Source organism: Nanorana parkeri, unplaced genomic scaffold, assembly GCF_000935625.1.
Source record: "Nanorana parkeri isolate BGI_ZX_2015 unplaced genomic scaffold, ASM93562v1 scaffold468, whole genome shotgun sequence".
Taxonomy (NCBI): Eukaryota; Metazoa; Chordata; class Amphibia; order Anura; family Dicroglossidae; genus Nanorana; species Nanorana parkeri.
In genome coordinates, this window is record NW_017306736.1 from 953,447 (window position 1) to 967,425 (window position 13,979).

The 13,979-nt window shown below is 41.8% G+C and overlaps 1 protein-coding gene across 1 annotated transcript in view; it reads right to left on the reverse strand.

Moving 5' to 3' along the window:
- The window catches only part of UHRF1BP1 (UHRF1 binding protein 1), a 41,444-nt gene that overhangs the window by 12,922 nt on the left and 14,543 nt on the right, over window positions 1-13,979 (reverse strand). The window contains exons 10-13 of the mRNA XM_018560600.1: window positions 13,389-13,526; window positions 11,642-11,812; window positions 11,092-11,260; window positions 10,061-10,129 (exon numbers count right to left, since the gene is read on the reverse strand). Coding sequence (XP_018416102.1) covers window positions 10,061-10,129; window positions 11,092-11,260; window positions 11,642-11,812; window positions 13,389-13,526 — 547 coding nt within the window. The remainder of the gene's footprint in view (window positions 1-10,060; window positions 10,130-11,091; window positions 11,261-11,641; window positions 11,813-13,388; window positions 13,527-13,979) is intronic.

The window sequence follows — 13,979 nt, forward strand, 5'->3', positions numbered from 1 at the left end:
GGGTGAACGCAGCAAAAGCAATACAAATACCGACAGCTTCGAGCATCTGTCACCACGTCAGTACTAGACTCTCTTCGATGCATCATCAGGTTTTACGTGACGATTCAATAACTTATCACATCCACTGTGCCCACTGTAGTTATTACATGAAAGATTGTATTCTACCTAGCTGAGAGCCTACCTACGCAGTTAATGTCCAGCAGAATGGTCCTACATGGGGAAATACTGCATTCATGTACAATGGTCTTAGATGAGCTTTATACGCACAGTTTTGTAACCCTGTAATCCATGTTAACGCAATAAAAATTTATATGAAACAAAAAAAAACCCCACAGCTGGACGTTGCCTAAAGTATAACCTAGCCAAGCCTCATGTACATCAGACAAAAAGTTTTCTTTAACTCTTGGCGCTAATGGCTGCCAGCTGAACGATCCACTTGCTGTTGCATAATCAAAGTTTTCAACAGTTTATCACAGTTTTTCACACAGACTTGAGGGGCTGCTCACCCAAGGCTCTGGGGCTTCCACCACGAACATAGAAAACAAAAGGGAACAGAGCGCCACCTCCGTGTGTAAAATCGTTTATTAGGATAAACAAAACAAGGGATAAATGTATACACAAACAAATGTTTTCATCAGGCTTTAACAACAAACGAGAGGTCACACTGTCTGTTAACCCAACATGGTATCACCCCGACTATGTAACACAGTAGACTCCGGTCACATCACCGTCCACCGTCAGCCAAGATTGACGCGTTTCAGGGGCAAGCCCCCTTCATCAGAATCATAGCTTGCTTTCCCTGAGAGTGGGGTATAAGAATGGAAACCGACCAATCGGAGAAAAACTCTCCATTATGACTAGTCTTAGAGTGATTGGCTCTACTGCAGCATTACAAGGAATTTGCTATTATACGGCCGTATATGGCGCCCAATGATCACACAGCCTCTTAAATAAAAATAATGTAAATAATTTATTTTTATTTACAACATGTGATAGCCTCCCTAAAGGCTATCACATGTTGTATTGGTCAGCCTTATGTAGGGACATGTTACAATTTATCTATAAATTATTTTTATTTTCAATTTATCTATGACGGTGCAATCACCAATGTAACATGTATTATGAACTATATTGTTCACTTCTTATTCAATTTTCCTTGAGAGATGTGGGTAGATTGGATGCATATTGCCGAGTAATAAGCAGTGTTAAGTCTGAAGTACTGCTTAGCTCATAATATAAGATCGTCCCATGCATTTGAAATCTCCACAGGACTTGAATGTCGGGCTGATTAATTAGACAGAGGCTGTGTGATCATTGGGCGGCATATACGGCCGTATAACAGCAAATTCCTTGTAATACTGCAGTAGAGCCAATCACTCTAAGACTAGTCATAATGGAGAGTTTTTCTCCGATTGGTAGGTTTCCATTCTTATACCCCACTCTCAGGGAAAGCAAGCTATGATTCTGATGAAGGGGGCTTGCCCCTGAAATGCATCAATCTTGGCTGACTGCAGCCGGTGGATAGTGATGTGACCGGAGGCTACCGTGTTACATAGTCGGGGCGATACCATGTTGGGTTAACAGACAGTGTGGCCTTTTGTTTGTTGTTAAAGCGTGATGAAAACGTTTGCTTGTGAGTACAGATATCCCTTGTTTTATTTATCCTAATAAACGATTTTACACACGGAGGTGGCGCTCTGTTCCCTGTTGTTTTCTAAGCCTCATTTACATACCATGTTCATAGCTCAGCTTTATATCACAGAGCATTAAGCATTATATATCTCCAACATCAGGTGCAAGTCATGTACTCCTTGGTGGTGCCTTAAGTAGTACTGACTTCTGAACATTTATTGAAATCACGTGACCATATATTTTTAATTTATACAAAATAAAACATACTTTATGTACAATTACCAAAACTGTATGCGAGTTTATATTGGCTAGTAAAAACCCCTGATCATGTATGTATTCTCCCTTGGGGTGCCACTACTTGAGAAACTGTAATAGTGTAATATAAACAAGCAATGGTTAGACGGAATGCCCAATATATCTATAATAAGTCATTTTTTTAATGTAACAGTTATTCCTGTTGGTCAGGTTACATTTGCATAGAACAGGCTCTAAAAACGAAAAGATCTACCTATCAGATGGTCGCACACAGTAAGTAAAAACTTGTGGTGCACATGAAAATTGGATTTTATTACTGTGGTACTCGCAAAACACAGCGCTAAATATGATAAATATTAAATAAACCTGTTTACCACAATCCTTTTCGATGCACACAAAATAATAAACCACTACTTTAAAAACAACAGTGACAAATAAAAAAATCAACCATTAAAAGGAGAACTATGGGGTTAAGGCTTTTCCCCATAGTTCTCCTTTGGGTAACGGGAGGACACAAACTAGCGTCCTCCCGTCACCCTAGGCTCAGTATACCGCGAGCTGTAGCTCGCGGTATACTGAGGTGCTGCAGCTGAAGCGGATCCCGACAATTGTGCCGGGATCCGCCCAGCTGCGTGACTGACAGCTGGCTCTGCCTATCTAGAAGGCAGAGCCAGCTGTACCCGTCCCCTCCCCGTCCGTTCCGCCAGTCAGCGATGGCGGTTCGGAGCAGGGAGGGGGGAATCCAGCCCCTCCCCCCTGTCACGGCAGAGAGGTGAGCGAACGCCGCTATGTGTTCGCTCACCTCCCGATCTACTGAGCCGACCTGTGACAGTCTCATTGTCACAGGTCGGCTAGAACTATGAGGTGAGTGAAAAGTACTCACCTCATAGTTCTCCTTTAATCCCAACAGGTAGTGCAAGCGACAATGAAACCACAGGTTGTGCTTCATATCACTTACTTATGTGCATGTACAGTATTATCAAATTATGCAAACAATGTCCTAGTGATATTCTTCCTCTTGATCACACTCCAGCCAATTATCCAACAGTGTTGATATCTTCCACCGTGCTTCCCTTATTATAATGACTCACCAGAAATGTTGCAACCATGTATAAATATACATAGGTCAACATGCGTTTTCCAGAGGCTCGTATTCCCTCTTATCAGCAATGTCCAATAATCCTTCATATAACATAACAAAAGAACACCTCATAGGATAAAAAAAATTATATTGAATATAATCTCTAAAAGCAAGTGTACTTACATCATCTTTTTGCCATAATGGCATGCATGCTCCAAAGCAAAAAGCACAGGTTTCCAATCCTCTGTATACAGTATCCAGATCCAAAACAGTGATCAGACAAACAGTCCTTGGGGTATCCCAGCAGTAGGGACATCAACAGGCTCTGCTTGACGCATTCCATCATACACTGACTTTTTATGAAGAGCAGTGCCTGCTGTGTCTCCTTCCGTTTACTTTATATTACACACTCAATTCAGAACAACATGCCCTGCCAATCCTTACCATCAATCAGTATCTAGCACCCTCTATCACAGTGGTAGTGGTCCGCCCCCCTCATTCCAACAACCAGAAGGTAACTCCTCCACTTACCCTCACACCAATAGCAGCAACGCTATCCCTGTATCCTAAGTAGCCCACTAACTCTCCTGGGTTGATCCGGGATTTCCTCCTCCAATCCAAAGTTGCAGATCCCCGGTTTTTAGGCAACATCAGTGTACTTATCAAACCACGCCTACTAATAGGCATCCAATATGCATATTAGACCATGCACTCAGCAATCCGCATCTAGCACCCTCCTGTTCCCTGAGTAACCACTTCACATTTTGATAATACTGTATATGCACATAAATAAGTTATATGAAGCACTATTAATAGTTACTTACACAGCCTGTGGTTTCACCGTCACTTGCACTACCTGTTGGGATTAATGGTTGATGATTGATTTGTTACTTTTGTTTTTGAAGCAGTGGTTTATTATTTTGCATACACAAGAAAAGGATTGTTGTTAAATAGGTTTATTTAATATTCATCACTTTTTAGCACTGTGTTTTGAAAGTACTACAATGTGGAACCTTTAATTAGGTAAACACAGCACCTGCTCACATTAAAAGAGAACTATGGCCTAACATTTTTGGGCCATAGTTCTCTTCAGGGTCACAGGAGGACATTAACTATAACCACCTGTGACCCATATCTTAACATATAGCGGGCTATTGCCTGCTGTAAGCTGACAGCACAAAGCTGCGATCGGGAAAGATCCACCCCGCCACCCGATAGACAACTGGCTCTGCCCTCTAGAGAGCCAGCTGTGCCCTACCCATCCGTCCTTCCAGTCTGAACTAGAGGAATGGAGAGGGGGAGGGGGGACTGAGCATTTAGCAGTATGTGATCGTTCAGTTCTCGATTTAGAGAGCCGACATATGACAGCTTCAGTGTCACACTGCAGCTCCAATTATGGGGATGAGTATTTCACTCTCCTAATTATTTTCCTTTAAGGTTTCTTATATAGATAATAGGGATAGAGCTCAATTTTGAGAAATGATTTTATTACTTACTGTAAAATGCTTTTCTTGGAGTCCATTTAAGGACACAGGAAGTCTTTTATCTTAGCATTATAATGCTGTAGGAGGACTGGACACTGGCAAACAAAATAAAGGTAGGCCAGTCCAGGACAACCCCTCCTACTACCAGCAGAGAGTACCATGAGCATGCCCCTCAATTGACTTCAAGAAAAGGATTTTATGATGAGCACCAAAGTACTTTTATCTTTCTTGTCCATTGAGGGACAAAGGAAGTCTTTCACTTTCAGGATAGCCAAAAGCAGTCCAACTGAGGGGGGTGGACAAACACAGAAAACAGAGATAACAGGCCCACGAAAACAACAGAAAACTGGGGGACTGCCTGTAATTTAAAGAGTCGCCTGAAGGACCTTATGCCCAAAACTGGCCTCAGATGAGGTCTAAAATTTTACCTGTTAGAACATAGAGAACATGGGAAGAGAAGACCAGGTGGCAGCCTTGCAAATCTTAGAAACAATAGCCTGATGCCTAAAAAGCCCTCACCAATCTAGCAGAGTGTCTCTTGACAGGAAACGGTGGAACCCCATCCTTGAAACTATAAGCTTGGATGATGGTCTGTCTGAGCTACAGAGAAATTATGTAATAAAAAGCTGGTGAATCTTTACAGGGTCTATCTGTGGTTACAAAAAAGGAAATCAGTTTTCCTGAAGAGATAGACTTTCACAGTCAGAACCACGTCCAGACAACAGAGTGAAATTTCCTTGGGATGGACGAAGAAAGATTATTTTGAGGATTTGGTGGACTTTGAGCCTTAGGCCCTGCGGGTGGACTGTGACCCAAACTTGTCAGGGTGTTTCCAATTTCCTTTGCAGAAAACCTGAAACAATGGGTGCACCAGGAAAGTCTTTGTGGTCAAGACTGGGAATAGCACTGATAGAAAGAAACAGGCTGATCCTCTAGTTTAAGAATTGTGTGCACTACATCAACAAAAATAATTTTTAATTTGGAAGTAATAGCAGAGGACTGTGACCAGCCACACGCGACGGAGCCAAGGACAACTTGAAGATGGAAGTGACTCTAGGATCATAGTAAAGGGCATATATTTCCAGGATGTCGATGTCAGCTGCACCAGTGTTAGCAAGCAGCACTAGAGCCATTAGCAGAATGTGAGCTGGGGGCACCTGATACAGCGGGACTGTCCCAATCTCGAAATTGAGGGTCATATGGCCGAAGTTGACCAAAGTCACTGGGTACCACAAATAGACTGAAGTAACATGTGGCTCTTTGCAACGTAGAAGCAGCAGCAGGGAGATGTTTCCTCGACAATAAATAGTGGGAAAGAAAGCATGGAGCATGTGTGTGACAGAGGACCTAGCAGAGGATGTTAGCCCCTTCCATGGTACGAACCGGTGAAAAAATAATTTTAAGGTGTCCTGAGATCCAAGCAAATTCTTCTGGTGCTCAGGGAGAGAGAGAGGGCGAGATAGGGGGAGGAGGGAGAGAGAAGAGAGAGAGAAAGACAGACACTCCAATGAGAGTGACTCATTGGAGACAAAGCAACCAATAAGGCTATGACAACGGATCTGGACATGGAAAAATCTCTGCAGCTAACTTGTTACCAGAAGAGTATCCTGGGATATCCTGGACTGCTAATCCTAATGTTTGTTTTTTTTGTTTGCCAGTCCAATCCTCTCGTAGGCATCAGTATAATCTAAAGGTGAAAGACTTGCTGTGTTCCTCAACAGATGAGAAAGAAACATAATTGGACATTAGGAAAGTGGTCATACTTCTATATATAGATCCATTTAGCTTATGGTTTTCAAAAAATAGCATAAAAGGAGGCTTCACATTTGTAAACTTAAAGTACATTGAATGTATTTGGGCATATATGAGTGTTAACCTTTTAAAAACCTTTTTTCTTTGTATGGTATAACATTCACTAAGCATTCACTGCTGGTGTATCTTCCTGGTGAATGTATTTTAAATTACAGTGATTGATTCACCTGCAGGGAATGTTTGGTGAATGCCACATGCCCTGCTTTCTAAAAGTAAATATATGGAATTTATAGCACTTTAAAATATTTTAAAATATCCTGTACTTACATGTCCCCCAATTCTCAACGCAATTAGACTATATAGGAAACTGAATAGTATACTTAGCTGGAGCAGCTATTGCACAGGGCTAAAGGATCTGTACAAAACTGGTAAAAATGTCCAAATGACACGTGGCTCATGGCACAGTCATGTGTTTTAACAAAAAAAATTATATTACCATTTCTAGTTGATTGTGAAGGGATCAGTCTCTATATGTTATATGTATATTTTTTTTCTTATTTTGTAGTATACTTCTCAATTGTATCCCCACACACCTATGAGTGGTCTATCTTCATATATTTCTTTTCTCATTTTTTTCTCTTTTAGTTTTGGTTAGAGTAAGGAATGATTAATCACCTGCCTGTTATTTTTCCTGCCTCTTTCCCACTGGGAAAATTGACTTTCACTTCCAGTTCTGGAGACGCAACAGGAAATATGAGGGAATCTCTCCAGAGTGAAATAATTTTCTATCTCAAACAGTTGTCACCAGAACCGTTGCCGCATTGGAAGATCTACCCTCACCTCCTGCTCTAGCAACAACTCTAAGGCCTGGTTCACACCTGGGCGTTTTACAGCGCGTTCCTGCGCTCTGTAAAACGCTCAACATGTGAAAACCAATGATTGCCTATGGGCATGGTTCCCACCTGGGCGTTTTACAGCGAGTAGGAAACGCCCTACGCCCAAAGAAGTACTGGAGCTTCTTTGGGGCGTATTTGCTGCACGTATCCATTGGGATACAGCCAGGTAGCCCTCGGAAACGCGCGAATCGCAGTAAAAACATGCGGCACGACACGCGCATATTCGATACGCCTAGCTGTGAACCCAGCCTAAGGGCTAGTTCATACCACAGCATTGCACTTGCATTTAGCACATGTTATCACCATACACAATACACAGCATGCTAGGTGCGCTGTGTTGTGTTGCCATTTATTTCGAATGACACCCCAATACACCGCCGCAGCAGATGTGCTTTGAACTGTAATGCATGGTTCCGCAACAGGACACAGAAGGCAATATAAACTTGACAGAGGATGCAAACCTTTTTCACTCTATCCAAAACGTTGAAAAAAAAAGTTTTAAATCGTATGTTTAGTGGCTTCTTCATACTCATCATATATTGAGAAGTTACTCATTAATACTGTATAATACTGTGACACGGTCACAGTGGTTACCTTGACCTTGTGTAGGTTTACTTTCCTGTACACTATACGTTTCTACCTATTTGTCTTTTCTAAATCAATATTGTTGTTCCCCAGCTTCATTGTCTAGTACAAGGTGCAAGGATTCGTGACACTGAGAATAAAGTTCATGCAAACTATTACTTTAAATACACTGTGACGTTAATGTACTAAAAGATTAGAGGCTGTTCATTTAGCAAGGCGCATGTGCACTTTGAAAAGTGTATAGTTTAGTAAAAAAGATAAGTCGTGTTCACCCTGCATGCCAATCATGGTCTAGTTGACTGAAGTGCTTCACTAATTCTCTATGCTACCCTGTTTCCCCGAAAATAAGACCTACCCCGAAAATAAGACCTAGTGTGTTTTTTTGAGCCAAAAAAAATATAAGACAGTGTCTTATTTTCGGGGAAACACGGTACTTGAACATTACTAAATCAATTTGACTCATTTACTGTAGAAAAACTTACAACCTTTCATTTCTAATACTAGATTTTCTGTAACAACTATTCAACAGGAAAAAAAAAAAAACTTTTGCTGCTGCTCATGGCATCCCATTAGCTTTCAGCTGCGATATCTACAGCCTTATACAGAGAATACTAACATTCACAAATATTTCTGTTCCAGAAGTCGCTAATCTATTGCAGGGTTAGCCAAACCTTGGTGTCCAGCTTTTGTGAAACTTCAAGTCCAATAAGGCATTGCAAGACTCACCACAGGCATGACGACTCACAGAGAAAGTGGCATGATGGAATTTGTATTTTACCAAAAATTGGAGGGCCAAAGTTTGGCTACCCCTGGTCTAGTGTCTTTAACAAAAGCACACAATCAGATATTACAGACAATCATGGAAAGGAAGAATAAGCTCTGCCTACCCTCTAAGCCCTTAAGAACATCAGGTACCCGTAGAAATGATAGTCACAAAATTTGGTGATGATCTTATGTCTGCACGTGTACCACGATGGGGGTTAGAAACTCAAACCCGTTACTATTGTCTCTGTTAATAAGCTAGTGCCAGTTGCTACTCAACACCCCACCCCTCTCCTCTCCACCCAGTTTACCAGTAAGCTCAGTCAAGCTGAGTAGAGCTGCAACAGTTATTCGATTAAGTCGATTAAAATCGACGATGGAAAACGTTGTCAACGTTTTCCATCGTCAATTCGTCGGCTAAAATTCAAATTTCCCGCTCGCCGTTTACGCCCGCCGTTTACGCCACTTACGCCGCTTACGCCACTTACGCCCGCTGCTTACGCCATGCCCACGTCGTTTAAGCCGCTCGCGCCTACGCCGGTATACCCGCTCACGTGACGCCGCTTACGCCACGCTGAGGACATGTGTCTGGCCCTCTCATCCCGGTGAGCTGCCCGATTCGCCACTGCCCGCCGACATGATCAACGCCGCTGCCCGCCGACAACACCAAGGTAAGTGGAGATCGGCCGGGAGCTTTTTAATGCTGCCTGTGTGTGTAGGACTACAATCTCAATAGAAACTAGTAGTCCATCACTGGAGCCTTTTTTTTTTTTATCCGATTAATCGAACTTAATAATCGGCTAAATAATCGATTATGAAAATAATAGTTAGCTGCAGCCCTAGCTGAGTTTATAACTGAGTGCATTCCATGGAGCTCTGCCTTTTAAGTGCCAATGGTGAGGGGATAGGGTGCCAAGATCAACTTTTTACAGAAAAAGTGGAAACATTTATATAACGTTATATAACTTTGTCTACATAACTAGATCTACTGATTGCTTGAACAAGCATTTCTCACCAAGATCACCTTCATTGCCGAGGTTTATGACAGGTTTACTTTAATAGGCTTCCTGAGGTTACAAGTACAGTTTTGTTAAAGGAATCTTGGACTTGTGATGTGCCATTATGACCCATGCCATCCTGCATAACTCACATTTATTCACCAAGTAGCTCCTGCCAGCTAGCACATGTTTTAGAGAGATATCAGGTGCTCTGGTCAATTCATTGTACAGCTTTGAGATTACCACCTCCGATGCTGAACAATTCAATAGTTTTGGCAATGCTTAAAGCTGTCCTCCTGGCACCAATGTTCAGATTGTTAGATTGTTGAACACTTAGGGCTCATTTCCAATACTTGTTCACATACAAAGTAATTGCCGCAAGAACGAAAGGGCATGCTGCTTTTTTACAGTTTGCTGCAAAACAACATGGAGGAAAACCAAAAGTCTAGTCAGTTGGGAGAAGGGCATGAAAAGCAGTTTTCTACAATCGCACAGAGCCACTATTTTATACATACAGTGATTCAGTGTGGAGTAGATACATTAACCGGTCAACAATCCAAGTAAAATTCAAACCTAAAAGAGGATCACTAATTAGAGCAGTAGAAAAACACCTACCTGCTTTATGGGTAGGATAATAATCCAGGTTAATTCTGCGCAAAGTAACTTGTATAGCGCCACCTGACACTAGAAGAAAAAGGGCAGGCGTTACAAAAAAAATCATTAAACATTAAAATCATTATTAATAAACACAAGGGTTTCGCTGATTGGATGAGTGGCGCATCATGACATCACTACCTCTCATCCAATCAGAGATGTATTAATGCAATAAAAATACTAGGCATACTCTGAATGACACAGTACTTTCTTACTTTAAGCTGGAGTTAAGGTGATGAATGGAATGTAATAGGGCAGCAACCAACTAATCGATTAACTGATTAGTGCACAGCGACAGAACTGAGGGCAACAGCATGTGTTCTGTCGCTGTGCATTGCAGCACAACGCCTACCAGGAGGTGCGTTAAGGTGCGATACTGAATGAATTACGATGCAACACGTCAGTGCACGCTGCATTGTGTTGTGCAGTAGCGTCCACAAGGTGCAGTGAAACCTTATACTATGATGTGAATGGGCCCTTAAAGTGACACTAAACTCAGGAGCTAAATCTTAAAAATGCATTCAAGTACCTTACCTACTAACAAAACTATTTGTGTATCACTCAGCTGTAGATCTTAAAATCATCTCTGAATTTCTGCTGACACTGTCCTTCTGGAGGGTGACTACCTTTGTTCCTTGTGGTCCCTATGTGTGTTGTATAGTAGCTAGGAGCGGTGGCTATTATACAACACACACACACACGGACCATGGGGGACAAAAGTAGTCTCCCTCCAGAAGGAATGACAGAGTCCGCACCAATTCAGAGATGATTTGAGGTTCTACAACTGAGCGATACACGAATAAGATACATTTTTATTAATAAATGAAGGTACTTGTATACATTTTTAAGATTTAACTGCTGAGTTAATTTAAAAGGTATTATTTTAAAGGTAACCTTTAATGACACACGTAATTTACTATGTAAAATAAGTGCCCAAACAAACAGCTCTCATATACAGTATGTATTATATTTATATTTTCATATACATTTACCTGTACCCTTTGTCTGGCTTTCATCACACACGTGTAACTCCAGCTTTGATATGAGAAGATGATAAGAGGTCTCCTTCACATCAAACTTCTCGAAGTATTGACCTAGACTAGATGATGAGGAAGGAGGAGGGGAGAGAGACCATGGGGGAGGGGCAGTGGGAGAGGGGACCTGTGGAAAAGAAGAATTGTACAGAGCAGGAAGTGAATACAGTATTAACACAGCAGAAAAAAAACACTGAAAACTAAAATTAATACATGTGTTGAAGTGGAACTTTAGCCAATAGTTTTCTTAATTTTTAGATACAGAGGGGAAGGCTTCAAATTTCAGATTTTTGTTGATGTATGGGTACGATTTGTAGTCACTGGCACGGAAGCTAAACAGAAAAAAAGGCTTATTGTATTTTAGTAAGGGTGTTGTTACTAAGACAGGAAGTAAAGCGAGATCTCTCCAACAGCTTTACCAGCAATAAAAACCAGGCAAAAGGTTCTCCTCCACTCCATTGTAAATGTAATTTTGGTAGGAGTTACACTTTAACGTTTTACTGATAACTCTTACCTGAGGCTCTCCTAACTGCTTCCTCTGTCTCACTGATTTCTGCACAGCTTCACTTAAGGATTTGGTGTATGAAAGTAAAGCCCGAAGCTGAGAGTCCGTGAGGACCCACAACAGCTCATCTAAGAAGAAGGAAAGCTTGGAGGATAGCACCATGCAGTCTTTGATCTGAGCAGATACACAAATCACAACATTAGATTACACAAGTATGTTAAATACAGTAGCTCAGGAGAAGAATGCATATAAAGAAGAAAGGCTTGTTTTTCATGATTACATTTTGGAATTTATGAAGCCATTTAAAAATAGGATGACACTGCCCTTCCTTCTGGATGGTGGCTACTTTTTTTTTCCAATGATCCCTGTGTGTGTTGTCAAGTAGCCACAGCTCCAAGCTCACTCTACTTCTACAATCTTACATCTAGTTTACCCATTTGTATTGAAATGATAACCTGATCACGGGAGCGAGTTTGGAGCGGTGGCTACTTTTTCATGACACACAGGGACCATGGGGAAAAAAAGTAGCCACCCTCCAGAAGGAAGGACAGTGTCAGCATGAATTCAGAGATTATTAGACGATCTACAGCCGAGTGATGCACAAATAAGGTACAATGTTGTTAATAAGTAACTCTTGCAAACTTCAAGAAAGTTGCAGTCTGACTGGGAAAGGAGAAACTGAGGAAATGCCTCGCCCTATCTACAGCAAAATAATGGCATTACTCCCACAGGATATTGTTCTCATCCAGATATTGGGAGACTGTGCCTAGGCAGTCAGTTAACAGAAGCTTGAGAATAGCACTTTAAAGCCCTAACTCTTGGCTGGGCTGAAAAAACAAAAAACCCCAAAAAACAAAAATGGGAGGTCATTGAGGATCTGCTTGATGCTCAGACCAGAACAAGGATCTTACAAAAGGGAATAACTAGCTCGAACGGCACTGAGTCCACACCAGCAGAAGCGGTGAGCCAAAGCAACCACCAACAGATGGAGTATCCACCCAAAAGGAGAAAACAGACCAACAAGACTGGTCACCAAAGGGAACAGACCCCCAAGGGAAAATTAGACAACAGGTCAGGTAAGACCAGCCAGTGTAAGGTTGTCTAAGAAAGCAATCCAATCTTGTTGGAGATCATCAAGATAGACAGCTATCTAGCATAATATTCCAATGGGGGTGATCAAGGACATACGGAGTTGGAAACAATACCAATGGAGCCACCCCAACAAAGGGAAAAATAAAAATAAAAAATATGTCGAAGGTTTTTCTTTGACAATTGGGTTATACTGCCACCTTTAGTGGGAATTGGGCAGTGACAAAAAAAAAGGTTTGTCAGCTAGGTATAACCCATCCCATTCCCAGCATGCTTCAGTTTTTTGCTTTTGTCCTAGGGGAGTGGACATCTTTTCTCTAGCAACAAAAGTTTACAATTTTTACTAGCCTACTTCTGCAGGTGGCACTATGCCCAGTATGTGATGATCTAAAGCAGAAGCTGTGTCCTCCACTGAAAAAAATGAAATAAGTGCATAATCTGCCTGGTTGTGCAGTGTGGCACATGTGTGTAAATGTATGACCAGAATAAAAAATTATCTGTCAAGTAAAACTGTAAATGTAAATTTCAACTGTACCTCACAACACAGTACACTTAGTGCTGTGCTGAACAACAGAGGTGATAATATGGTTAGAAAGTGAGGTATGATGACAAAGCAAGCTATATATGTAGCACCAAAATTAGTTTTTACAATAAATCTTACCCTTCTTTTAAGTGCTAGATTCAATCTCCCCCCATTTGTAAGCAGGCGTAGAGGAGTGGTTGGGGCATCGTCACAGTTTTCTGATGCATCAGCTTCAATGCGAAGGGTCTGCCAAGTAACTTGTTTAAATGTAAGGACCTGTATAAAAGAAACCCCAAAAAAACAAAAACATATTCTGTAAGGCTGGGTTCACACCTGAGCGTTTTTCAGCACTGAAAAACGCCCAGGAAGTGAAATCTTATCAATCCCTATGGGCATGGTTCCCACCTGGGCGTATTTCAGCGCGATTTTTCGCGCTGAAAAACGCACTACGCGCAAAAAAGTACTTGAGCTTCTTTTTTGCGCGTAGGGGCCAATTGCAGCACGTATCCATTGGTATTCCCGAGTGTGGCTCAGGGTTAACAAAGCGGTAACTCCGAGCCACACTCGGGAATACAGCGTAGGTCTTACCTTGTCCACGATCCGCGCTGTGTCCTCCAGCCGCTGCCGTCTTCCGAGTTCCGTCCCTTGCGAGCGTCCGCGCCGCAGGGGGGCGGAACCGGCGGGAAGTTAAAAATGTTTTACAAAAACGAAAAAAGATAGAGAAAAAAA